General features: G+C 42.3%; 1 protein-coding gene across 4 annotated transcripts; it reads left to right on the top strand.

Annotated features, from left to right (window-relative positions):
* Window positions 1-1,526: 1,526 nt before the first annotated feature.
* LOC125376135 lies at window positions 1,527-25,938 on the top strand. 4 transcript variants are annotated; one of them, XR_007219061.1, is made up of 13 exons: window positions 1,527-1,942; window positions 2,377-5,397; window positions 5,832-5,911; window positions 8,749-8,850; window positions 9,285-9,364; window positions 14,057-14,158; window positions 14,582-14,661; window positions 17,479-17,580; window positions 18,015-18,094; window positions 20,933-21,034; window positions 21,469-21,548; window positions 24,441-24,542; window positions 24,977-25,938. XR_007219061.1 is itself a non-coding variant. In XM_048387921.1 (6 exons), exons 4-6 carry the CDS (start codon window positions 14,134-14,136, stop codon window positions 15,109-15,111), a joined length of 375 nt encoding a protein of 124 aa, XP_048243878.1. In that variant the 5' UTR covers window positions 5,648-5,911; window positions 8,749-8,850; window positions 9,285-9,364; window positions 14,057-14,133; the 3' UTR covers window positions 15,112-15,731. The 4 variants fall into 4 exon arrangements, 3 of the variants coding, with proteins under 3 accessions (XP_048243878.1, XP_048243879.1, XP_048243880.1); XM_048387921.1 differs by lacking the exons at window positions 1,527-1,942; window positions 2,377-5,397; window positions 17,479-17,580; ... (3 more) ...; window positions 24,441-24,542; window positions 24,977-25,938 and adding an exon at window positions 14,842-15,731 and having other exon boundaries at window positions 5,648-5,911; XM_048387922.1 differs by lacking the exons at window positions 1,527-1,942; window positions 2,377-5,397; window positions 5,832-5,911; ... (4 more) ...; window positions 24,441-24,542; window positions 24,977-25,938 and adding an exon at window positions 14,842-15,731 and having other exon boundaries at window positions 6,520-8,850.
* The last annotated feature ends 1,250 nt before the right edge of the window (window positions 25,939-27,188 follow it).

The raw sequence follows: 27,188 nt of genomic DNA, 5'->3' as shown, positions 1-27,188 counted from the left end.
GTTATGGAGTTATGGACAAATTAGAATTGCATTTGAAATGAATTCATGCCAAAAATGTACTCTCAAGTGCTATGGATGCAGCATGATTTCAAATGACTATAAGTCAAGCTGTGTATGAGTTAGGGATTCCAAATTTTCTGTGAGCCTTCAACAGTGTATGGGCTTAGTATTGATGAAGTTGTATTTGAATTGCATACTTTTTTCTGTCCTGATAGGCCTCAGACCACAGTTATCCCCCCTAAGTTTTACCATGAACCGGAAGGAAAATAGGAGAATATAGTACCCAGTTGAAATGGGCTGTTCAGCCAGTGGCAATTTTTTTGGAGTGACTTGTGATAGCTTAAATGAAAGATAAGACATTGTAGTTTGCTGTCAATTTTTTGTAAGCCCCAATCTGTGAAGGTATTGATTCCAGCTTCCCATGATTTGACCCCAAGTTGAAGGCCGCTGTGTGTGTTTCGGCTCGAAACTTCCGGTGAGCATTGTTGACAGTGGTTACTGCGAAAGCAAGGTGGTGGATCCTGGACGTAAGTTTGCGTTTTAAGTGACAAGTGGCAGGTTGGTCAGCATGCAACAGGAGAACAGCCTACGACTGATAATAATTATGGTGGGCTGTCATGTCACTGTAGATAGCAAAGAAGGAAATTAATTGTGGTCTGAGGCCATATTGGATTCCACTCGTCTCATCATTATGGCTTTCCAGGAGTCGACCTCACTGCTGGTCCTGTGGCCCGTGGTCTTCAGATATTGCAGAGGGCATGCTTTTATACATAGGCCGTACTCGTATGCAAGAGTAGATTGATGTATATATATATGACGTAATATTCGTATCTTGCATTCTACAAAAATACCTAAAAAATACAAGGGGTCTGAATTCTACCCCTGTACGTCCACATCAGCGTTTTCAAAATGGGACGGTCAATAGGATTTCTCTGACTGTGAGTGTGTGGGTGGCTAGGATTTTTTCAGAAAATAAATATATTGTCTCCGAAATTGATTGAAAACTAATTATGCTTCCATCTGTTGGACAAAAAGAACATGTCAGCCACCAAAAATACGTTGTTGGAAGGTGGAATTTTGCAAAAATGTTTTATTTAGTCTCATAATTTTAGCTGATTTTGCATTTGTAACTGAAAAATATCTAGTCTCCATACAAAATCCAAGGTCGCCCACTCCCCCTTCCAACAGAACATGAAATGGTCGGCCCCTTAGGCCTAGTATAGTAATAACCAATATGCTTGTCATTTATCTTTCTCTCCTATTAGCTATTTTCTGTGGTCGTCGTTTTTCCAGATTAGAAATCAAACCAAATAAGAACTGTCGCTGCACACGTTGGTATTTACCAGTACCATTTTACTTTTATTTTATCCCTGTAGGCTAGGGAATAATTCCCCAATCCCACTTGGATTATCAGAGATGGGCATTCTTACTAGCCTGCTAGCCCGTGTCAGTCTGTCGAATGTAAAAGGTATTGTGAAGGCTGGTATAATAGAGGGTCGTTATATGGTATTGCTATTCGGCCTAGCAAACGTTTAAGGTTAATGTCTACAAGAGATGATCCATATAAAAGTGAACAAAATTCACCCTGTTTCGAGTAATGGAGGCACGAAAAACAACCAGTTTCACCTGCACAATGTTTTCAAACTGATGTAGGCAACGTTTCAGTTGTAAGTTACAACTTAATCCCGGTGTTCAGACGAAATAAACCCGGCAGTTTCACCCTCGGCAATGCCATTAGGCTTGACCAGGCCGGAAGCTGGCGATGAGCCTCGTTCTGACTCCTCGAACTCCGTAACGTAGTTACCGTTGCCGTTATCGACGTCCCTTCTGTTTTCAACAGAAAAACGATCGCTTTTGCTCCGCTGACCTCTACGTTTTGCTAACTGCTGTATCATTCCAAGTGTTTCTTCTTCCAAGATGAATACAAGGCTTCACATTCAAGGTATTTAAGATCACAATTATTCCACTTAACAGTATTAAGATGTTAAATTAGACGTGAAATTGGTCGTTGTTAGGCAGCTGTATCGGGACTGAAGATGGCGGCCGCCATTTGCAATTGTCTTAACTGAACATTTTAGATGGTAAACTTGACATGTGGTGCTCAGATGAAACCTGTTCGTACATTATAGTGTCGGGCGATGTAGTACAGATGTAAGATAACCTGTATTACGTGAAAAGCAGCTGTTTGGCCCATTTTATTGGTTAAATGTCGTCTTGCAGCACAGCCTGTAACCCTACATACACTTGGAGTTCGAGGTGTCAAAGGGCCGAGGTCGAGTGACATACTGTAGCTGTCAGAAGTCGTAAATTGTGATTTTTTGAACGTAGCCTTCGGCGTACATTTAACTGAGCCTAGCTTTCGTTTTTCTTTTTCAGCTCGGGAGGACATAATTCGCTATTATGGCACTCCTGCGGCTGTGAGTTTGTGGCCGTCTCAGGATGAGGAGTCCGACTGTGTATGTATAAATTTACATGCCCACCCTGTAAATTCTTCCGTCTAGTATAGCTGATTTGTTGCACATTAAGTCTGCCAAGTCCCTATAATAAACTGTGATTCGTTTTCTTTGCAAAAGTATCCCGTATTTCTGTCTGACCTGACTTCCTTTGTCCCTCCCTCCACCCCCTCGATGTGTAGCGTTCCCTGGCTGTGTCCCCTTCCCGTTGTCCCGACCCCCTGAGCGTCTTCACTCCGTTCTGGGCCCGCCCTGTCTACGGTGAGACGCTCCCCGCCCCCGTCACCATCAACCACGCTGATTACTATCCTGCCCCAAGTGACGATGATGACAGTGACTACTGGGTGTACGAGGACGAGGACGACCACAGCTTTGTGGATGACAGAGAGATTCATCCCTTTAGAAAGGCGCTGACGAGAGCGGCTGCCTTCTTTAGGAAGATCTTCTCTTAGACTCCTTTATCCTTTTAATGTCTGAATGTGTGCAAGTGAGTGAATGAATGAGCAGGTTTGTATGTATGTGTGCGTTTGTGTGAGAGTAAATATAAGATTGAATGAGCATGTGTGTGTGTGAGAGAGAGAGAGAGAGATAGAGAGAGAGAGACAGAGAGAGAGAGACTGAATGAATATGTATGTTTGTGTGTGTGTATTGTGTGCGTGTAAGAGTAAATGAAAGATTGAATTATCATGTCTGTCTGTATGCATGTATGTGTGTGTGAGTGTTTGTGTGAGAGTGTGAGAGAGTGAATGAGCATGTATGTATGATGCGTGTATGTATGTGTGAGAGGGAGAGTGTACATTGTGTATATATTTTAGAGATGAGAGTTGGAGTTAATGAACGAGCCTACATGTAAGTGTGTATGAGAGAGAGAGAGAGAGAGAGAGAGAGAGGGAGAGAGAGAGAGAGAGAGACTACCATTCCAGCGTATTTTTGGCGTATTTTTAGGCTCACAGTTTTGGCCCAACTTTCAGTTTCCTTTTGGCAAACCTCTTGGCTTATTAGCATGGCACAAGACCATACTTTCTATACAATTTTGGCCCGTTTTTGGATCTCCCTTGAGGCATATTACTTTCGACTTTCAGTCATCTGAATAAATGTTTCTGTAATCTATACACAAGTTGTTTGTTTTCTCTACAGTGTTTCTTCCTTACAGCTAATAATATCTGGGTGACAGCAGCATCGCAATATTGGCATCTGCCCAAATCCCAGGGTTTCCGAACATGAGACATAAATTCATATGGATATTGTTAAAAAGTGAATGTTGCCCCTATATTGCTGTGCTGCTGTGTCCCAGTTTCATGATCTGCACTTAGCAGAAGATTTCTAAGTAGGTGGGGTTACCTTAAGATCAGACACTTCTAAATGTTTATGTGGCGACAATTGTGACACGGGATATTCTCTGAGGACAGCTCTCTGACACTTTGTTATCTGGAATAATGTTTTTATTCCAATATAATAGCTCATCGTTTCTAATGTAACAATAACTGTGGCTTCCTTTTAAAGGAGTGCGAATGGAGAATTGCCTTCTCTAAAACACAAGTGTCGCCACATGGGATATATTACGAGCACTTCACCCAACTAATAGCAGTAGTCGGACAAGGGGTTGAGAGTGATCTCCCTTCGCCCCAGTCAATATTGGATTCCACTCGTCTCATCATTATGGCTTTACAGGAGTCGACCTCACCGCTGGTCCTTTGGCCCGTGGTCTTCAGATATTGCAGAGGGCATGCTTTTATACATAGGCCGAGGCCAGGCGCAAGTAGAAAGCCTATACTGACACCTACTCATATGCAAGAGTAGATTGATGTATATATATATGACGTAATATTCGTATCTTGCATTCTACAAAAATACCTAAATAATACAAGGGGTCTGAATTCTACCCCTGTACGTCCACATCAGCGTTTTCAAAATGGGACGGTCAATAGGATTTCTCTGACTGTGAGTGTGTGGGTGGCTAGGATTTTTTCAGAAAATAAATATATTGTCTCCGAAATTGATTGAAAACTAATTATGCTTCCATCTGTTGGACAAAAAGAACATGTCAGCCACCAAAAATACGTTGTTGCAAGGTGGGATTTTGAAAAATGTTTTATTTAGTCTCATAATTTTAGCTGATTTTGCATTTGTAGCTGAAAAATATCTAGTCTCCATACAAAATCCAAGGTCGCCCACTCCCCCTTCCAACAGAACATGAAATGGTCGGCCCCTCAGGCCTAGTATAGTAATAACCAATATGCTTGTCATTTATCTTTCTCTCCTATTAGCAATTTTCTGTGGTCGTCGTTTTTCCAGATTAGAAATCAAACCAAATAAGAACTGTCGCTGCACACGTTGGTATTTACCAGTACCATTTAACTTTTATTTTATCCCTGTAGGCTAGGGAATAATTCCCCAATCCTACTTGGATTATCAGAGATGGGCATTCTTACTAGCCTGCTAGCCCGTGTCAGTCTGTCGAATGTAAAAGGTATTGTGAAGGCTGGTATAATAGAGGGTCGTTATATGGTATCGCTATTCGTCCTAGCAAACGTTTAAGGTTAATGTCTACAAGAGATGATCCATATAAAAGTGAACAAAATTCACCCTGTTTCGAGTAATGGAGGCACGAAAAACAACCAGTTTCACCTGCACAATGTTTTCAAACTGATGTAGGCAACGTTTCAGTTGTAAGTTACAACTTAATCCCGGTGTTCAGACGAAATAAACCCGGCAGTTTCACCCTCGGCAATGCCATTAGGCTTGACCAGGCCGGAAGCTGGCGATGAGCCTCGTTCTGACTCTTCGAACTCCGTAACGTAGTTACCGTTGCCGTTATCGACGTCCCTTCTGTTTTCAACAGAAAAACGATCCCTTTTGCTCCGCTGACCTCTACGTTTTGCTAACTGCTGTATCATTCCAAGTGTTTCTTCTTCCAAGATGAATACAAGGCTTCACATTCAAGGTATTTAAGATCACAATTATTCCACTTAACAGTATTAAGATGTTAAATTAGACGTGAAATTGGTCGTTGTTAGGCAGCTGTATCGGGACTGAAGATGGCGGCCGCCATTTGCAATTGTCTTAACTGAACATTTTAGATGGTAAACTTGACATGTGGTGCTCAGATGAAACCTGTTCGTACATTATAGTGTCGGGCGATGTAGTACAGATGTAAGATAACCTGTATTACGTGAAAAACAGCTGTTTGGCCCATTTTATTGGTTAAATGTCGTCTTGCAGCACAGCCTGTAACCCTACATACACTTGGAGTTCGAGGTGTCAAAGGGCCGAGGTCGAGTGACATACTGTAGCTGTCAGAAGTCGTAAATTGTGATTTTTTGAACGTAGCCGTCGGCGTACATTTAACTGAGCCTAGCTTTCGTTTTTCTTTTTCAGCTCGGGAGGACATAATTCGCTATTATGGCACTCCTGCGGCTGTGAGTTTGTGGCCGTCTCAGGATGAGGAGTCCGACTGTGTATGTATAAATTTACATGCCCACCCTGTCAATTCTTCCGTCTAGTATAGCTGATTTGTTGCACATTAAGTCTGCCCAGTCCCTATAATAAACTGTGATTCGTTTTCTTTGCAAAAGTATCCCGTATTTCTGTCTGACCTGACTTCCTTTGTCCCTCCCTCCACCCCCTCGATGTGTAGCGTTCCCTGGCTGTGTCCCCTTCCCGTTGTCCCGACCCCCTGAGCGTCTTCACTCCGTTCTGGGCCCGCCCTGTCTACGGTGAGACGCTCCCCGCCCCCGTCACCATCAACCACGCTGATTACTATCCTGCCCCAAGTGACGATGATGACAGTGACTACTGGGTGTACGAGGACGAGGACGACCACAGCTTTGTGGATGACAGAGAGATTCATCCCTTTAGAAAGGCGCTGACGAGAGCGGCTGCCTTCTTTAGGAAGATCTTCTCTTAGACTCCTTTATCCTTTTAATGTCTGAATGTGTGCAAGTGAGTGAATGAATGAGCAGGTTTGTATGTATGTGTGCGTTTGTGTGAGAGTAAATATAAGATTGAATGAGCATGTGTGTGTGTGTGTGAGAGAGACAGAGAGAGAGAGAGACACAGAGAGAGAGACTGAATGAATATGTATGTTTGTGTGTGTGTATTGTGTGCGTGTAAGAGTAAATGAAAGATTGAATTATCATGTCTGTCTGTATGCATGTATGTGTGTGTGAGTGTTTGTGTGAGAGTGTGAGAGAGTGAATGAGCATGTATGTATGATGCGTGTATGTATGTGTGAGAGGGAGAGTGTATATTGTGTATATATTTTAGAGATGAGAGTTGGAGTTAATGAACGAGCCTACATGTAAGTGTGTATGAGAGAGAAAGAGAGAGAGAGAGAGAGAGAGAGAGAGAGAGAGAGAGAGAGACTACCATTCCAGCGTATTTTTGGCGTATTTTTAGGCTCACAGTTTTGGCCCAACTTTCAGTTTCCTTTTGGCAAACCTCTTGGCTTATTAGCATGGCACAAGACCATACTTTCTATACAATTTTGGCCCGTTTTTGGATCTCCCTTGAGGCATATTACTTTCGACTTTCAGTCATCTGAATAAATGTTTCTGTAATCTATACACAAGTTGTTTGTTTTCTCTACAGTGTTTCTTCCTTACAGCTAATAATATCTGGGTGACAGCAGCATCGCAATATTGGCATCTGCCCAAATCCCAGGGTTTCCGAACATGAGACATAAATTCATATGGATATTGTTAAAAAGTGAATGTTGCCCCTATATTGCTGTGCTGCTGTGTCCCAGTTTCATGATCTGCACTTAGCAGAAGATTTCTAAGTAGGTGGGGTTACCTTAAGATCAGACACTTCTAAATGTTTATGTGGCGACAATTGTGACACGGGATATTCTCTGAGGACAGCTCTCTGACACTTTGTTATCTGGAATAATGTTTTTATTCCAATATAATAGCTCATCGTTTCTAATGTAACAATAACTGTGGCTTCCTTTTAAAGGAGTGCGAATGGAGAATTGCCTTCTCTAAAACACAAGTGTCGCCACATGGGATATATTACGAGCACTTCACCCAACTAATAGCAGTAGTCGGACAAGGGGTTGAGAGTGATCTCCCTTCGCCCCAGTCAATATTGGATTCCACTCGTCTCATCATTATGGCTTTACAGGAGTCGACCTCACCGCTGGTCCTTTGGCCCGTGGTCTTCAGATATTGCAGAGGGCATGCTTTTATACATAGGCCGAGGCCAGGCGCAAGTAGAAAGCCTATACTGACACCTACTCATATGCAAGAGTAGATTGATGTATATATATATGACGTAATATTCGTATCTTGCATTCTACAAAAATACCTAAATAATACAAGGGGTCTGAATTCTACCCCTGTACGTCCACATCAGCGTTTTCAAAATGGGACGGTCAATAGGATTTCTCTGACTGTGAGTGTGTGGGTGGCTAGGATTTTTTCAGAAAATAAATATATTGTCTCCGAAATTGATTGAAAACTAATTATGCTTCCATCTGTTGGACAAAAAGAACATGTCAGCCACCAAAAATACGTTGTTGCAAGGTGGGATTTTGAAAAATGTTTTATTTAGTCTCATAATTTTAGCTGATTTTGCATTTGTAGCTGAAAAATATCTAGTCTCCATACAAAATCCAAGGTCGCCCACTCCCCCTTCCAACAGAACATGAAATGGTCGGCCCCTCAGGCCTAGTATAGTAATAACCAATATGCTTGTCATTTATCTTTCTCTCCTATTAGCAATTTTCTGTGGTCGTCGTTTTTCCAGATTAGAAATCAAACCAAATAAGAACTGTCGCTGCACACGTTGGTATTTACCAGTACCATTTAACTTTTATTTTATCCCTGTAGGCTAGGGAATAATTCCCCAATCCTACTTGGATTATCAGAGATGGGCATTCTTACTAGCCTGCTAGCCCGTGTCAGTCTGTCGAATGTAAAAGGTATTGTGAAGGCTGGTATAATAGAGGGTCGTTATATGGTATCGCTATTCGTCCTAGCAAACGTTTAAGGTTAATGTCTACAAGAGATGATCCATATAAAAGTGAACAAAATTCACCCTGTTTCGAGTAATGGAGGCACGAAAAACAACCAGTTTCACCTGCACAATGTTTTCAAACTGATGTAGGCAACGTTTCAGTTGTAAGTTACAACTTAATCCCGGTGTTCAGACGAAATAAACCCGGCAGTTTCACCCTCGGCAATGCCATTAGGCTTGACCAGGCCGGAAGCTGGCGATGAGCCTCGTTCTGACTCCTCGAACTCCGTAACGTAGTTACCGTTGCCGTTATCGACGTCCCTTCTGTTTTCAACAGAAAAACGATCGCTTTTGCTCCGCTGACCTCTACGTTTTGCTAACTGCTGTATCATTCCAAGTGTTTCTTCTTCCAAGATGAATACAAGGCTTCACATTCAAGGTATTTAAGATCACAATTATTCCACTTAACAGTATTAAGATGTTAAATTAGACGTGAAATTGGTCGTTGTTAGGCAGCTGTATCGGGACTGAAGATGGCGGCCGCCATTTGCAATTGTCTTAACTGAACATTTTAGATGGTAAACTTGACATGTGGTGCTCAGATGAAACCTGTTCGTACATTATAGTGTCGGGCGATGTAGTACAGATGTAAGATAACCTGTATTACGTGAAAAGCAGCTGTTTGGCCCATTTTATTGGTTAAATGTCGTCTTGCAGCACAGCCTGTAACCCTACATACACTTGGAGTTCGAGGTGTCAAAGGGCCGAGGTCGAGTGACATACTGTAGCTGTCAGAAGTCGTAAATTGTGATTTTTTGAACGTAGCCGTCGGCGTACATTTAACTGAGCCTAGCTTTCGTTTTTCTTTTTCAGCTCGGGAGGACATAATTCGCTATTATGGCACTCCTGCGGCTGTGAGTTTGTGGCCGTCTCAGGATGAGGAGTCCGACTGTGTATGTATAAATTTACATGCCCACCCTGTAAATTCTTCCGTCTAGTATAGCTGATTTGTTGCACATTAAGTCTGCCCAGTCCCTATAATAAACTGTGATTCGTTTTCTTTGCAAAAGTATCCCGTATTTCTGTCTGACCTGACTTCCTTTGTCCCTCCCTCCACCCCCTCGATGTGTAGCGTTCCCTGGCTGTGTCCCCTTCCCGTTGTCCCGACCCCCTGAGCGTCTTCACTCCGTTCTGGGCCCGCCCTGTCTACGGTGAGACGCTCCCCGCCCCCGTCACCATCAACCACGCTGATTACTATCCTGCCCCAAGTGACGATGATGACAGTGACTACTGGGTGTACGAGGACGAGGACGACCACAGCTTTGTGGATGACAGAGAGATTCATCCCTTTAGAAAGGCGCTGACGAGAGCGGCTGCCTTCTTTAGGAAGATCTTCTCTTAGACTCCTTTATCCTTTTAATGTCTGAATGTGTGCAAGTAAGTGAATGAATGAGCAGGTTTGTTTGTATGTGTGCGTTTGTGTGAGAGTAAATATAAGATTGAATGAGCATGTGTGTGTGTGTGTGTGAGAGAGAGAGAGACAGAGAGAGAGAGAGAGACTGAATGAATATGTATGTTTGTGTGTGTGTATTGTGTGCGTGTAAGAGTAAATGAAAGATTGAATTATCATGTCTGTCTGTGTGCATGTATGTGTGTATGTGTGTGTGAGTGTTTGTGTGTGAGTGTGAGAGAGTGAATGAGCATGTATGTATGATGTGTGTATGTATGTGTGAGAGGGAGAGTGTATATTGTGTATATATGTTAGAGATGTGAGCTGGAGTGAATGAACGAACCTACATGTATGTGTGTATTAGAGAGAGAGAGAGAGAGAGAGAGAGAGAGAGAGAGAGAGAGAGAGAGAGAGAGACTACCATTCCAGCGTATTTTTGGCGTATTTTTAGGCTCACAGTTTTGGCCCAACTTTCAGTTTCCTTTTGGCAAACCTCTTGGCTTATTAGGATGGCACAAGATCATACTTTCTATACAATTTTGGCCCGTTTTTGGATCTCCCTTGTGGCATATTACTTTCGACTTTCGGTCATCTGAATAAATGTTTTATGTAATGTATACACAAGTTGTTTGTTTTCTCTACAGTGTTTCTTCCTTACAGCTAATAATATCTGGGTGACAGCAGCATCGCAATATTGGCATCTGCCCAAATCCCAGGGTTTACGAACATGAGACATAAATTCATATGGATATTGTTAAAAAGTGAATGTTGCCCCTATATTGCTGTGCTGCTGTGTCCCAGTTTCATGATCTGCACTTAGCAGAAGATTTCTAAGTAGGTGGGGTTACCTTAAGATCAGACACTTCTAAATGTTTATGTGGCGACAATTGTGACACGGGATATTCTCTGAGGACAGCTCTCTGACACTTTGTTATCTGGAATAAATTTTTTATTCCAATATAATAGCTCATCGTTTCTAATGTAACAATAACTGTGGCTTCCTTTTAAAGGAGTGCGAATGGAGAATTGCCTTCTCTAAAACACAAGTGTCGCCACATGGGATATATTACGAGCACTTCACCCAACTAATAGCAGTAGTCGGACAAGGGGTTGAGAGTGATCTCCCTTCGCCCCAGTCAATATTGGATTCCACTCGTCTCATCATTATGGCTTTACAGGAGTCGACCTCACTGCTGGTCCTTTGGCCCTCGGTCTTCAGATATTGCAGAGGGCATGCTTTTATACATAGGTCGAGGCCAGGCGCAAGAAGCAAGCCTATACTGACACCTACTCGTATGCAAGAGTAGATTGATGTATATATATATGACGTAATATTCGTTTCTTGCATTCTACAAAAATACCTAAATAATACAAGGGGTCTGAATTCTACCCCTGTACGTCCACATCAGCGTTTTCAAAATGGGACGGTCAATAGGATTTCTCTGACTGTGAGTGTGTGGGTGGCTAGGATTTTTTCAGAAAATAAATATATTGTCTCCGAAATTGATTGAAAACTAATTATGCTTCCATCTGTTGGACAAAAAGAACATGTCAGCCACCAAAAATACGTTGTTGCAAGGTGGGATTTTGAAAAATGTTTTATTTAGGCTCATAATTTTAGCTGATTTTGCATTTGTAGCTGAAAAATATCTAGTCTCCATACAAAATCCAAGGTCGCCCACTCCCCCTTCCAACAGAACATGAAATGGTCGGCCCCTTAGGCCTAGTATAGTAATAACCAATATGCTTGTCATTTATCTTTCTCTCCTATTAGCAATTTTCTGTGGTCGTCGTTTTTCCAGATTAGAAATCAAACCAAATAAGAACTGTCGCTGCACACGTTGGTATTTACCAGTACCATTTAACTTTTATTTTATCCCTGTAGGCTAGGGAATAATTCCCCAATCCTACTTGGATTATCAGAGATGGGCATTCTTACTAGCCTGCTAGCCCGTGTCAGTCTGTCGAATGTAAAAGGTATTGTGAAGGCTGGTATAATAGAGGGTCGTTATATGGTATCGCTATTCGTCCTAGCAAACGTTTAAGGTTAATGTCTACAAGAGATGATCCATATAAAAGTGAACAAAATTCACCCTGTTTCGAGTAATGGAGGCACGAAAAACAACCAGTTTCACCTGCACAATGTTTTCAAACTGATGTAGGCAACGTTTCAGTTGTAAGTTACAACTAAGAGAGAGAGAGAGAGAGAGAGAGAGAGAGAGAGAGAGAGAGAGAGAGAGAGAGAGAGAGAGAGAGAGAGAGACTACCATTCCAGCGTATTTTTGGCGTATTTTTAGGCTCACAGTTTTGGCCCAACTTTCAGTTTCCTTTTGGCAAACCTCTTGGCTTATTAGGATGGCACAAGATCATACTTTCTATACAATTTTGGCCCGTTTTTGGATCTCCCTTGTGGCATATTACTTTCGACTTTCGGTCATCTGAAAAAATGTTTTATGTAATGTATACACAAGTTGTTTGTTTTCTCTACAGTGTTTCTTCCTTACAGCTAATAATATCTGGGTGACAGCAGCATCGCAATATTGGCATCTGCCCAAATCCCAGGGTTTACGAACATGAGACATAAATTCATATGGATATTGTTAAAAAGTGAATGTTGCCCCTATATTGCTGTGCTGCTGTGTCCCAGTTTCATGATCTGCACTTAGCAGAAGATTTCTAAGTAGGTGGGGTTACCTTAAGATCAGACACTTCTAAATGTTTATGTGGCGACAATTGTGACACGGGATATTCTCTGAGGACAGCTCTCTGACACTTTGTTATCTGGAATAAATTTTTTATTCCAATATAATAGCTCATCGTTTCTAATGTAACAATAACTGTGGCTTCCTTTTAAAGGAGTGCGAATGGAGAATTGCCTTCTCTAAAACACAAGTGTCGCCACATGGGATATATTACGAGCACTTCACCCAACTAATAGCAGTAGTCGGACAAGGGGTTGAGAGTGATCTCCCTTCGCCCCAGTCAATATTGGATTCCACTCGTCTCATCATTATGGCTTTACAGGAGTCGACCTCACTGCTGGTCCTTTGGCCCTCGGTCTTCAGATATTGCAGAGGGCATGCTTTTATACATAGGTCGAGGCCAGGCGCAAGAAGCAAGCCTATACTGACACCTACTCGTATGCAAGAGTAGATTGATGTATATATATATGACGTAATATTCGTTTCTTGCATTCTACAAAAATACCTAAATAATACAAGGGGTCTGAATTCTACCCCTGTACGTCCACATCAGCGTTTTCAAAATGGGACGGTCAATAGGATTTCTCTGACTGTGAGTGTGTGGGTGGCTAGGATTTTTTCAGAAAATAAATATATTGTCTCCGAAATTGATTGAAAACTAATTATGCTTCCATCTGTTGGACAAAAAGAACATGTCAGCCACCAAAAATACGTTGTTGCAAGGTGGGATTTTGAAAAATGTTTTATTTAGGCTCATAATTTTAGCTGATTTTGCATTTGTAGCTGAAAAATATCTAGTCTCCATACAAAATCCAAGGTCGCCCACTCCCCCTTCCAACAGAACATGAAATGGTCGGCCCCTTAGGCCTAGTATAGTAATAACCAATATGCTTGTCATTTATCTTTCTCTCCTATTAGCAATTTTCTGTGGTCGTCGTTTTTCCAGATTAGAAATCAAACCAAATAAGAACTGTCGCTGCACACGTTGGTATTTACCAGTACCATTTAACTTTTATTTTATCCCTGTAGGCTAGGGAATAATTCCCCAATCCTACTTGGATTATCAGAGATGGGCATTCTTACTAGCCTGCTAGCCCGTGTCAGTCTGTCGAATGTAAAAGGTATTGTGAAGGCTGGTATAATAGAGGGTCGTTATATGGTATCGCTATTCGTCCTAGCAAACGTTTAAGGTTAATGTCTACAAGAGATGATCCATATAAAAGTGAACAAAATTCACCCTGTTTCGAGTAATGGAGGCACGAAAAACAACCAGTTTCACCTGCACAATGTTTTCAAACTGATGTAGGCAACGTTTCAGTTGTAAGTTACAACTTAATCCCGGTGTTCAGACGAAATAAACCCGGCAGTTTCACCCTCGGCAATGCCATTAGGCTTGACCAGGCCGGAAGCTGGCGATGAGCCTCGTTCTGACTCCTCGAACTCCGTAACGTAGTTACCGTTGCCGTTATCGACGTCCCTTCTGTTTTCAACAGAAAAACGATCGCTTTTGCTCCGCTGACCTCTACGTTTTGCTAACTGCTGTATCATTCCAAGTGTTTCTTCTTCCAAGATGAATACAAGGCTTCACATTCAAGGTATTTAAGATCACAATTATTCCACTTAACAGTATTAAGATGTTAAATTAGACGTGAAATTGGTCGTTGTTAGGCAGCTGTATCGGGACTGAAGATGGCGGCCGCCATTTGCAATTGTCTTAACTGAACATTTTAGATGGTAAACTTGACATGTTAAACCTGTTCGTACATTATAGTGTCGGGCGATGTAGTACAGATGTAAGATAACCTGTATTACGTGAAAAGCAGCTGTTTGGCCCATTTTATTGGTTAAATGTCGTCTTGCAGCACAGCCTGTAACCCTACATACACTTGGAGTTCGAGGTGTCAAAGGGCCGAGGTCGAGTGACATACTGTAGCTGTCAGAAGTCGTAAATTGTGATTTTTTGAACGTAGCCGTCGGCGTACATTTAACTGAGCCTAGCTTTCGTTTTTCTTTTTCAGCTCGGGAGGACATAATTCGCTATTATGGCACTCCTGCGGCTGTGAGTTTGTGGCCGTCTCAGGATGAGGAGTCCGACTGTGTATGTATAAATTTACATGCCCACCCTGTAAATTCTTCCGTCTAGTATAGCTGATTTGTTGCACATTAAGTCTGCCAAAGTCCCTATAATAAACTGTGATTCGTTTTCTTTGCAAAAGTATCCCGTATTTCTGTCTGACCTGACTTCCTTTGTCCCTCCCTCCACCCCCTCGATGTGTAGCGTTCCCTGGCTGTGTCCCCTTCCCGTTGTCCCGACCCCCTGAGCGTCTTCACTCCGTTCTGGGCCCGCCCTGTCTACGGTGAGACGCTCCCCGCCCCCGTCACCATCAACCACGCTGATTACTATCCTGCCCCAAGTGACGATGATGACAGTGACTACTGGGTGTACGAGGACGAGGACGACCACAGCTTTGTGGATGACAGAGAGATTCATCCCTTTAGAAAGGCGCTGACGAGAGCGGCTGCCTTCTTTAGGAAGATCTTCTCTTAGACTCCTTTATCCTTTTAATGTCTGAATGTGTGCAAGTAAGTGAATGAATGAGCAGGTTTGTATGTATGTGTGCGTTTGTGTGAGAGTAAATATAAGATTGAATGAGCATGTGTGTGTGTGTGTGAGAGAGAGAGAGAGACAGAGAGAGAGAGAGACTGAATGAATATGTATGTTTGTGTGTGTGTATTGTGTGCGTGTAAGAGTAAATGAAAGATTGAATTATCATGTCTGTCTGTATGCATGTATGTGTGTATGTGTGTGTGAGTGTTTGTGTGTGAGTGTGAGAGAGTGAATGAGCATGTATGTATGATGTGTGTATGTATGTGTGAGAGGGAGAGTGTATATTGTGTATATATGTTAGAGATGTGAGCTGGAGTGAATGAACGAACCTACATGTATGTGTGTATTAGAGAGAGAGAGAGAGAGAGAGAGAGAGAGAGAGAGAGAGAGAGACTACCATTCCAGCGTATTTTTGGCGTATTTTTAGGCTCACAGTTTTGGCCCAACTTTCAGTTTCCTTTTGGCAAACCTCTTGGCTTATTAGGATGGCACAAGATCATACTTTCTATACAATTTTGGCCCGTTTTTGGATCTCCCTTGTGGCATATTACTTTCGACTTTCGGTCATCTGAAAAAATGTTTTATGTAATGTATACACAAGTTGTTTGTTTTCTCTACAGTGTTTCTTCCTTACAGCTAATAATATCTGGGTGACAGCAGCATCGCAATATTGGCATCTGCCCAAATCCCAGGGTTTACGAACATGAGACATAAATTCATATGGATATTGTTAAAAAGTGAATGTTGCCCCTATATTGCTGTGCTGCTGTGTCCCAGTTTCATGATCTGCACTTAGCAGAAGATTTCTAAGTAGGTGGGGTTACCTTAAGATCAGACACTTCTAAATGTTTATGTGGCGACAATTGTGACACGGGATATTCTCTGAGGACAGCTCTCTGACACTTTGTTATCTGGAATAAATTTTTTATTCCAATATAATAGCTCATCGTTTCTAATGTAACAATAACTGTGGCTTCCTTTTAAAGGAGTGCGAATGGAGAATTGCCTTCTCTAAAACACAAGTGTCGCCACATGGGATATATTACGAGCACTTCACCCAACTAATAGCAGTAGTCGGACAAGGGGTTGAGAGTGATCTCCCTTCGCCCCAGTCAATATTGGATTCCACTCGTCTCATCATTATGGCTTTACAGGAGTCGACCTCACTGCTGGTCCTTTGGCCCTCGGTCTTCAGATATTGCAGAGGGCATGCTTTTATACATAGGTCGAGGCCAGGCGCAAGAAGCAAGCCTATACTGACACCTACTCGTGTATATATATATGACGTAATATTCGTTTCTTGCATTCTACAAAAATACCTAAATAATACAAGGGGTCTGAATTCTACCCCTGTACGTCCACATCAGCGTTTTCAAAATGGGACGGTCAATAGGATTTCTCTGACTGTGAGTGTGTGGGTGGCTAGGATTTTTTCAGAAAATAAATATATTGTCTCCGAAATTGATTGAAAACTAATTATGCTTCCATCTGTTGGACAAAAAGAACATGTCAGCCACCAAAAATACGTTGTTGCAAGGTGGGATCTTGAAAAATGTTTTATTTAGGCTCATAATTTTAGCTGATTTTGCATTTGTAGCTGAAAAATATCTAGTCTCCATACAAAATCCAAGGTCGCCCACTCCCCCTTCCAACAGAACATGAAATGGTCGGCCCCTTAGGCCTAGTATAGTAATAACCAATATGCTTGTCATTTATCTTTCTCTCCTATTAGCAATTTTCTGTGGTCGTCGTTTTTCCAGATTAGAAATCAAACCAAATAAGAACTGTCGCTGCACACGTTGGTATTTACCAGTACCATTTAACTTTTATTTTATCCCTGTAGGCTAGGGAATAATTCCCCAATCCTACTTGGATTATCAGAGATGGGCATTCTTACTAGCCTGCTAGCCCGTGTCAGTCTGTCGAATGTAAAAGGTATTGTGAAGGCTGGTATAATAGAGGGTCGTTATATGGTATCGCTATTCGTCCTAGCAAACGTTTAAGGTTAATGTCTACAAGAGATGATCCATATAAAAGTGAACAAAATTCACCCTGTTTCGAGTAATGGAGGCAGGAAAAACAACCAGTTTCACCTGCACAATGTTTTCAAACTGATGTAGGCAACGTTTCAGTTGTAAGTTACAACTTAATCCCGGTGTTCAGACGAAATAAACCCGGCAGTTTCACCCTCGGCAATGCCATTAGGCTTGACCAGGCCGGAAGCTGGCGATGAGCCTCGTTCTGACTCCTCGAACTCCGTAACGTAGTTACCGTTGCCGTTATCGACGTCCCTTCTGTTTTCAACAGAAAAACGATCGCTTTTGCTCCGCTGACCTCTACGTTTTGCTAACTGCTGTATCATTCCAAGTGTTTCTTCTTCCAAGATGAATACAAGGCTTCACATTCAAGGTATTTAAGATCACAATTATTCCACTTAACAGTATTAAGATGTTAAATTAGACGTGAAATTGGTCGTTGTTAGGCAGCTGTATCGGGACTGAAGATGGCGGCCGCCATTTGCAATTGTCTTAACTGAACATTTTAGATGGTAAACTTGACATGTGGTGCTCAGATGAAACCTGTTCGTACATTATAGTGTCGGGCGATGTAGTACAGATGTAAGATAACCTGTATTACGTGAAAAGCAGCTGTTTGGCCCATTTTATTGGTTAAATGTCGTCTTGCAGCACAGCCTGTAACCCTACATACACTTGGAGTTCGAGGTGTCAAAGGGCCGAGGTCGAGTGACATACTGTAGCTGTCAGAAGTCGTAAATTGTGAATTTTTGAACGTAGCCGTCGGCGTACATTTAACTGAGCCTAGCTTTCGTTTTTCTTTTTCAGCTCGGGAGGACATAATTCGCTATTATGGCACTCCTGCGGCTGTGAGTTTGTGGCCGTCTCAGGATGAGGAGTCCGACTGTGTATGTATAAATTTACATGCCCACCCTGTAAATTCTTCCGTCTAGTATAGCTGATTTGTTGCACATTAAGTCTGCCCAGTCCCTATAATAAACTGTGATTCGTTTTCTTTGCAAAAGTATCCCGTATTTCTGTCTGACCTGACTTCCTTTGTCCCTCCCTCCACCCCCTCGATGTGTAGCGTTCCCTGGCTGTGTCCCCTTCCCGTTGTCCCGACCCCCTGAGCGTCTTCACTCCGTTCTGGGCCCGCCCTGTCTACGGTGAGACGCTCCCCGCCCCCGTCACCATCAACCACGCTGATTACTATCCTGCCCCAAGTGACGATGATGACAGTGACTACTGGGTGTACGAGGACGAGGACGACCACAGCTTTGTGGATGACAGAGAGATTCATCCCTTTAGAAAGGCGCTGACGAGAGCGGCTGCCTTCTTTAGGAAGATCTTCTCTTAGACTCCTTTATCCTTTTAATGTCTGAATGTGTGCAAGTAAGTGAATGAATGAGCAGGTTTGTATGTATGTGTGCGTTTGTGTGAGAGTAAATATAAGATTGAATGAGCATGTGTGTGTGTGTGTGAGAGAGAGAGAGAGACAGAGAGAGAGAGAGACTGAATGAATATGTATGTTTGTGTGTGTGTATTGTGTGCGTGTAAGAGTAAATGAAAGATTGAATTATCATGTCTGTCTGTATGCATGTATGTGTGTATGTGTGTGTGAGTGTTTGTGTGTGAGTGTGAGAGAGTGAATGAGCATGTATGTATGATGTGTGTATGTATGTGTGAGAGGGAGAGTGTATATTGTGTATATATGTTAGAGATGTGAGCTGGAGTGAATGAACGAACCTACATGTATGTGTGTATTAGAGAGAGAGAGAGAGAGAGAGAGAGAGAGAGAGAGAGAGAGAGAGAGACTACCATTCCAGCGTATTTTTGGCGTATTTTTAGGCTCACAGTTTTGGCCCAACTTTCAGTTTCCTTTTGGCAAACCTCTTGGCTTATTAGGATGGCACAAGATCATACTTTCTATACAATTTTGGCCCGTTTTTGGATCTCCCTTGTGGCATATTACTTTCGACTTTCGGTCATCTGAATAAATGTTTTATGTAATGTATACACAAGTTGTTTGTTTTCTCTACAGTGTTTCTTCCTTACAGCTAATAATATCTGGGTGACAGCAGCATCGCAATATTGGCATCTGCCCAAATCCCAGGGTTTACGAACATGAGACATAAATTCATATGGATATTGTTAAAAAGTGAATGTTGCCCCTATATTGCTGTGCTGCTGTGTCCCAGTTTCATGATCTGCACTTAGCAGAAGATTTCTAAGTAGGTGGGGTTACCTTAAGATCAGACACTTCTAAATGTTTATGTGGCGACAATTGTGACACGGGATATTCTCTGAGGACAGCTCTCTGACACTTTGTTATCTGGAATAAATTTTTTATTCCAATATAATAGCTCATCGTTTCTAATGTAACAATAACTGTGGCTTCCTTTTAAAGGAGTGCGAATGGAGAATTGCCTTCTCTAAAACACAAGTGTCGCCACATGGGATATATTACGAGCACTTCACCCAACTAATAGCAGTAGTCGGACAAGGGGTTGAGAGTGATCTCCCTTCGCCCCAGTCAATATTGGATTCCACTCGTCTCATCATTATGGCTTTACAGGAGTCGACCTCACTGCTGGTCCTTTGGCCCTCGGTCTTCAGATATTGCAGAGGGCATGCTTTTATACATAGGTCGAGGCCAGGCGCAAGAAGCAAGCCTATACTGACACCTACTCGTATGCAAGAGTAGATTGATGTATATATATATGACGTAATATTCGTTTCTTGCATTCTACAAAAATACCTAAATAATACAAGGGGTCTGAATTCTACCCCTGTACGTCCACATCAGCGTTTTCAAAATGGGACGGTCAATAGGATTTCTCTGACTGTGAGTGTGTGGGTGGCTAGGATTTTTTCAGAAAATAAATATATTGTCTCCGAAATTGATTGAAAACTAATTATGCTTCCATCTGTTGGACAAAAAGAACATGTCAGCCACCAAAAATACGTTGTTGCAAGGTGGGATTTTGAAAAATGTTTTATTTAGGCTCATAATTTTAGCTGATTTTGCATTTGTAGCTGAAAAATATCTAGTCTCCATACAAAATCCAAGGTCGCCCACTCCCCCTTCCAACAGAACATGAAATGGTCGGCCCCTTAGGCCTAGTATAGTAATAACCAATATGCTTGTCATTTATCTTTCTCTCCTATTAGCAATTTTCTGTGGTCGTCGTTTTTCCAGATTAGAAATCAAACCAAATAAGAACTGTCGCTGCACACGTTGGTATTTACCAGTACCATTTAACTTTTATTTTATCCCTGTAGGCTAGGGAATAATTCCCCAATCCTACTTGGATTATCAGAGATGGGCATTCTTACTAGCCTGCTAGCCCGTGTCAGTCTGTCGAATGTAAAAGGTATTGTGAAGGCTGGTATAATAGAGGGTCGTTATATGGTATCGCTATTCGTCCTAGCAAACGTTTAAGGTTAATGTCTACAAGAGATGATCCATATAAAAGTGAACAAAATTCACCCTGTTTCGAGTAATGGAGGCACGAAAAACAACCAGTTTCACCTGCACAATGTTTTCAAACTGATGTAGGCAACGTTTCAGTTGTAAGTTACAACTTAATCCCGGTGTTCAGACGAAATAAACCCGGCAGTTTCACCCTCGGCAATGCCATTAGGCTTGACCAGGCCGGAAGCTGGCGATGAGCCTCGTTCTGACTCCTCGAACTCCGTAACGTAGTTACCGTTGCCGTTATCGACGTCCCTTCTGTTTTCAACAGAAAAACGATCGCTTTTGCTCCGCTGACCTCTACGTTTTGCTAACTGCTGTATCATTCCAAGTGTTTCTTCTTCCAAGATGAATACAAGGCTTCACATTCAAGGTATTTAAGATCACAATTATTCCACTTAACAGTATTAAGATGTTAAATTAGACGTGAAATTGGTCGTTGTTAGGCAGCTGTATCGGGACTGAAGATGGCGGCCGCCATTTGCAATTGTCTTAACTGAACATTTTAGATGGTAAACTTGACATGTGGTGCTCAGATGAAACCTGTTCGTACATTATAGTGTCGGGCGATGTAGTACAGATGTAAGATAACCTGTATTACGTGAAAAGCAGCTGTTTGGCCCATTTTATTGGTTAAATGTCGTCTTGCAGCACAGCCTGTAACCCTACATACACTTGGAGTTCGAGGTGTCAAAGGGCCGAGGTCGAGTGACATACTGTAGCTGTCAGAAGTCGTAAATTGTGAATTTTTGAACGTAGCCGTCGGCGTACATTTAACTGAGCCTAGCTTTCGTTTTTCTTTTTCAGCTCGGGAGGACATAATTCGCTATTATGGCACTCCTGCGGCTGTGAGTTTGTGGCCGTCTCAGGATGAGGAGTCCGACTGTGTATGTATAAATTTACATGCCCACCCTGTAAATTCTTCCGTCTAGTATAGCTGATTTGTTGCACATTAAGTCTGCCCAGTCCCTATAATAAACTGTGATTCGTTTTCTTTGCAAAAGTATCCCGTATTTCTGTCTGACCTGACTTCCTTTGTCCCTCCCTCCACCCCCTCGATGTGTAGCGTTCCCTGGCTGTGTCCCCTTCCCGTTGTCCCGACCCCCTGAGCGTCTTCACTCCGTTCTGGGCCCGCCCTGTCTACGGTGAGACGCTCCCCGCCCCCGTCACCATCAACCACGCTGATTACTATCCTGCCCCAAGTGACGATGATGACAGTGACTACTGGGTGTACGAGGACGAGGACGACCACAGCTTTGTGGATGACAGAGAGATTCATCCCTTTAGAAAGGCGCTGACGAGAGCGGCTGCCTTCTTTAGGAAGATCTTCTCTTAGACTCCTTTATCCTTTTAATGTCTGAATGTGTGCAAGTAAGTGAATGAATGAGCAGGTTTGTATGTATGTGTGCGTTTGTGTGAGAGTAAATATAAGATTGAATGAGCATGTGTGTGTGTGTGTGAGAGAGAGAGAGAGACAGAGAGAGAGAGAGACTGAATGAATATGTATGTTTGTGTGTGTGTATTGTGTGCGTGTAAGAGTAAATGAAAGATTGAATTATCATGTCTGTCTGTATGCATGTATGTGTGTATGTGTGTGTGAGTGTTTGTGTGTGAGTGTGAGAGAGTGAATGAGCATGTATGTATGATGTGTGTATGTATGTGTGAGAGAGAGTGTGTATATTGTGTATATATGTTAGAGATGTGAGCTGGAGTGAATGAACGAACCTACATGTATGTGTGTATTAGAGAGAGAGAGAGAGAGAGAGAGAGAGAGAGAGAGAGAGAGAGAGAGAGAGAGAGAGAGAGAGAGAGAGAGAGAGAGAGAGAGAGAGAGAGAGTGAGAGAGACTACCATTCCAGCGTATTTTTGGCGTATTTTTAGGCTCACAGTTTTGGCCCAACTTTCAGTTTCCTTTTGGCAAACCTCTTGGCTTATTAGGATGGCACAAGATCATACTTTCTATACAATTTTGGCCCGTTTTTGGATCTCCCTTGTGGCATATTACTTTCGACTTTCGGTCATCTGAATAAATGTTTTATGTAATGTATACACAAGTTGTTTGTTTTCTCTACAGTGTTTCTTCCTTACAGCTAATAATATCTGGGTGACAGCAGCATCGCAATATTGGCATCTGCCCAAATCCCAGGGTTTACGAACATGAGACATAAATTCATATGGATATTGTTAAAAAGTGAATGTTGCCCCTATATTGCTGTGCTGCTGTGTCCCAGTTTCATGATCTGCACTTAGCAGAAGATTTCTAAGTAGGTGGGGTTACCTTAAGATCAGACACTTCTAAATGTTTATGTGGCGACAATTGTGACACGGGATATTCTCTGAGGACAGCTCTCTGACACTTTGTTATCTGGAATAAATTTTTTATTCCAATATAATAGCTCATCGTTTCTAATGTAACAATAACTGTGGCTTCCTTTTAAAGGAGTGCGAATGGAGAATTGCCTTCTCTAAAACACAAGTGTCGCCACATGGGATATATTACGAGCACTTCACCCAACTAATAGCAGTAGTCGGACAAGGGGTTGAGAGTGATCTCCCTTCGCCCAAGTCAATATTGGATTCCACTCGTCTCATCATTATGGCTTTACAGGAGTCGACCTCACTGCTGGTCCTTTGGCCCGTGGTCTTCAGATATTGCAGAGGGCATGCTTTTATACATAGGCCGAGGCCAGGCGCAAGAAGCAAGCCTATACTGACACCTACTCGTATGCAAGAGTAGATTGATGTATATATATATGACGTAATATTCGTTTCTTGCATTCTACAAAAATACCTAAATAATACAAGGGGTCTGAATTCTACCCCTGTACGTCCACATCAGCGTTTTCAAAATGGGACGGTCAATAGGATTTCTCTGACTGTGAGTGTGTGGGTGGCTAGGATTTTTTCAGAAAATAAATATATTGTCTCCGAAATTGATTGAAAACTAATTATGCTTCCATCTGTTGGACAAAAAGAACATGTCAGCCACCAAAAATACGTTGTTGCAAGGTGGGATTTTGAAAAATGTTTTATTTAGGCTCATAATTTTAGCTGATTTTGCATTTGTAGCTGAAAAATATCTAGTCTCCATACAAAATCCAAGGTCGCCCACTCCCCCTTCCAACAGAACATGAAATGGTCGGCCCCTTAGGCCTAGTATAGTAATAACCAATATGCTTGTCATTTATCTTTCTCTCCTATTAGCAATTTTCTGTGGTCGTCGTTTTTCCAGATTAGAAATCAAACCAAATAAGAACTGTCGCTGCACACGTTGGTATTTACCAGTACCATTTAACTTTTATTTTATCCCTGTAGGCTAGGGAATAATTCCCCAATCCTACTTGGATTATCAGAGATGGGCATTCTTACTAGCCTGCTAGCCCGTGTCAGTCTGTCGAATGTAAAAGGTATTGTGAAGGCTGGTATAATAGAGGGTCGTTATATGGTATCGCTATTCGTCCTAGCAAACGTTTAAGGTTAATGTCTACAAGAGATGATCCATATAAAAGTGAACAAAATTCACCCTGTTTCGAGTAATGGAGGCACGAAAAACAACCAGTTTCACCTGCACAATGTTTTCAAACTGATGTAGGCAACGCTTCAGTTGTAAGTTACAACTTAATCCCGGTGTTCAGACGAAATAAACCCGGCAGTTTCACCCTCGGCAATGCCATTAGGCTTGACCAGGCCGGAAGCTGGCGATGAGCCTCGTTCTGACTCCTCGAACTCCGTAACGTAGTTACCGTTGCCGTTATCGACGTCCCTTCTGTTTTCAACAGAAAAACGATCGCTTTTGCTCCGCTGACCTCTACGTTTTGCTAACTGCTGTATCATTCCAAGTGTTTCTTCTTCCAAGATGAATACAAGGCTTCACATTCAAGGTATTTAAGATCACAATTATTCCACTTAACAGTATTAAGATGTTAAATTAGACGTGAAATTGGTCGTTGTTAGGCAGCTGTATCGGGACTGAAGATGGCGGCCGCCATTTGCAATTGTCTTAACTGAACATTTTAGATGGTAAACTTGACATGTGGTGCTCAGATGAAACCTGTTCGTACATTATAGTGTCGGGCGATGTAGTACAGATGTAAGATAACCTGTATTACGTGAAAAGCAGCTGTTTGGCCCATTTTATTGGTTAAATGTCGTCTTGCAGCACAGCCTGTAACCCTACATACACTTGGAGTTCGAGGTGTCAAAGGGCCGAGGTCGAGTGACATACTGTAGCTGTCAGAAGTCGTAAATTGTGATTTTTTGAACGTAGCCGTCGGCGTACATTTAACTGAGCCTAGCTTTCGTTTTTCTTTTTCAGCTCGGGAGGACATAATTCGCTATTATGGCACTCCTGCGGCTGTGAGTTTGTGGCCGTCTCAGGATGAGGAGTCCGACTGTGTATGTATAAATTTACATGCCCACCCTGTAAATTCTTCCGTCTAGTATAGCTGATTTGTTGCACATTAAGTCTGCCCAGTCCCTATAATAAACTGTGATTCGTTTTCTTTGCAAAAGTATCCCGTATTTCTGTCTGACCTGACTTCCTTTGTCCCTCCCTCCACCCCCTCGATGTGTAGCGTTCCCTGGCTGTGTCCCCTTCCCGTTGTCCCGACCCCCTGAGCGTCTTCACTCCGTTCTGGGCCCGCCCTGTCTACGGTGAGACGCTCCCCGCCCCCGTCACCATCAACCACGCTGATTACTATCCTGCCCCAAGTGACGATGATGACAGTGACTACTGGGTGTACGAGGACGAGGACGACCACAGCTTTGTGGATGACAGAGAGATTCATCCCTTTAGAAAGGCGCTGACGAGAGCGGCTGCCTTCTTTAGGAAGATCTTCTCTTAGACTCCTTTATCCTTTTAATGTCTGAATGTGTGCAAGTAAGTGAATGAATGAGCAGGTTTGTATGTATGTGTGCGTTTGTGTGAGAGTAAATATAAGATTGAATGAGCATGTGTGTGTGTGTGTGAGAGAGAGAGAGAGACAGAGAGAGAGAGAGACTGAATGAATATGTATGTTTGTGTGTGTGTATTGTGTGCGTGTAAGAGTAAATGAAAGATTGAATTATCATGTCTGTCTGTATGCATGTATGTGTGTATGTGTGTGTGAGTGTTTGTGTGTGAGTGTGAGAGAGTGAATGAGCATGTATGTATGATGTGTGTATGTATGTGTGAGAGAGAGTGTGTATATTGTGTATATATGTTAGAGATGTGAGCTGGAGTGAATGAACGAACCTACATGTATGTGTGTATTAGAGAGAGAGAGAGAGAGAGAGAGAGAGAGAGAGAGAGAGAGAGAGAGAGAGAGAGAGAGAGAGAGAGAGAGAGAGAGAGAGAGAGAGAGAGAGTGAGAGAGACTACCATTCCAGCGTATTTTTGGCGTATTTTTAGGCTCACAGTTTTGGCCCAACTTTCAGTTTCCTTTTGGCAAACCTCTTGGCTTATTAGGATGGCACAAGATCATACTTTCTATACAATTTTGGCCCGTTTTTGGATCTCCCTTGTGGCATATTACTTTCGACTTTCGGTCATCTGAATAAATGTTTTATGTAATGTATACACAAGTTGTTTGTTTTCTCTACAGTGTTTCTTCCTTACAGCTAATAATATCTGGGTGACAGCAGCATCGCAATATTGGCATCTGCCCAAATCCCAGGGTTTACGAACATGAGACATAAATTCATATGGATATTGTTAAAAAGTGAATGTTGCCCCTATATTGCTGTGCTGCTGTGTCCCAGTTTCATGATCTGCACTTAGCAGAAGATTTCTAAGTAGGTGGGGTTACCTTAAGATCAGACACTTCTAAATGTTTATGTGGCGACAATTGTGACACGGGATATTCTCTGAGGACAGCTCTCTGACACTTTGTTATCTGGAATAAATTTTTTATTCCAATATAATAGCTCATCGTTTCTAATGTAACAATAACTGTGGCTTCCTTTTAAAGGAGTGCGAATGGAGAATTGCCTTCTCTAAAACACAAGTGTCGCCACATGGGATATATTACGAGCACTTCACCCCAACTAATAGCAGTAGTCGGACAAGGGGTTGAGAGTGATCTCCCTTCGCCCAAGTCAATATTGGATTCCACTCGTCTCATCATTATGGCTTTACAGGAGTCGACCTCACTGCTGGTCCTTTGGCCCGTGGTCTTCAGATATTGCAGAGGGCATGCTTTTATACATAGGCCGAGGCCAGGCGCAAGAAGCAAGCCTATACTGACACCTACTCGTATGCAAGAGTAGATTGATGTATATATATATGACGTAATATTCGTTTCTTGCATTCTACAAAAATACCTAAATAATACAAGGGGTCTGAATTCTACCCCTGTACGTCCACATCAGCGTTTTCAAAATGGGACGGTCAATAGGATTTCTCTGACTGTGAGTGTGTGGGTGGCTAGGATTTTTTCAGAAAATAAATATATTGTCTCCGAAATTGATTGAAAACTAATTATGCTTCCATCTGTTGGACAAAAAGAACATGTCAGCCACCAAAAATACGTTGTTGCAAGGTGGGATTT

This window comes from Haliotis rufescens, unplaced genomic scaffold, assembly GCF_023055435.1.
Source record: "Haliotis rufescens isolate VD_foot unplaced genomic scaffold, xgHalRufe1.0.p SCAF_7, whole genome shotgun sequence".
Lineage (NCBI taxonomy): Eukaryota > Metazoa > Mollusca > Gastropoda > Lepetellida > Haliotidae > Haliotis > Haliotis rufescens.
The sequence above is the reverse complement of the archived record's forward strand: the minus strand, read 5'-3'. Positions and strand labels throughout refer to the sequence as shown.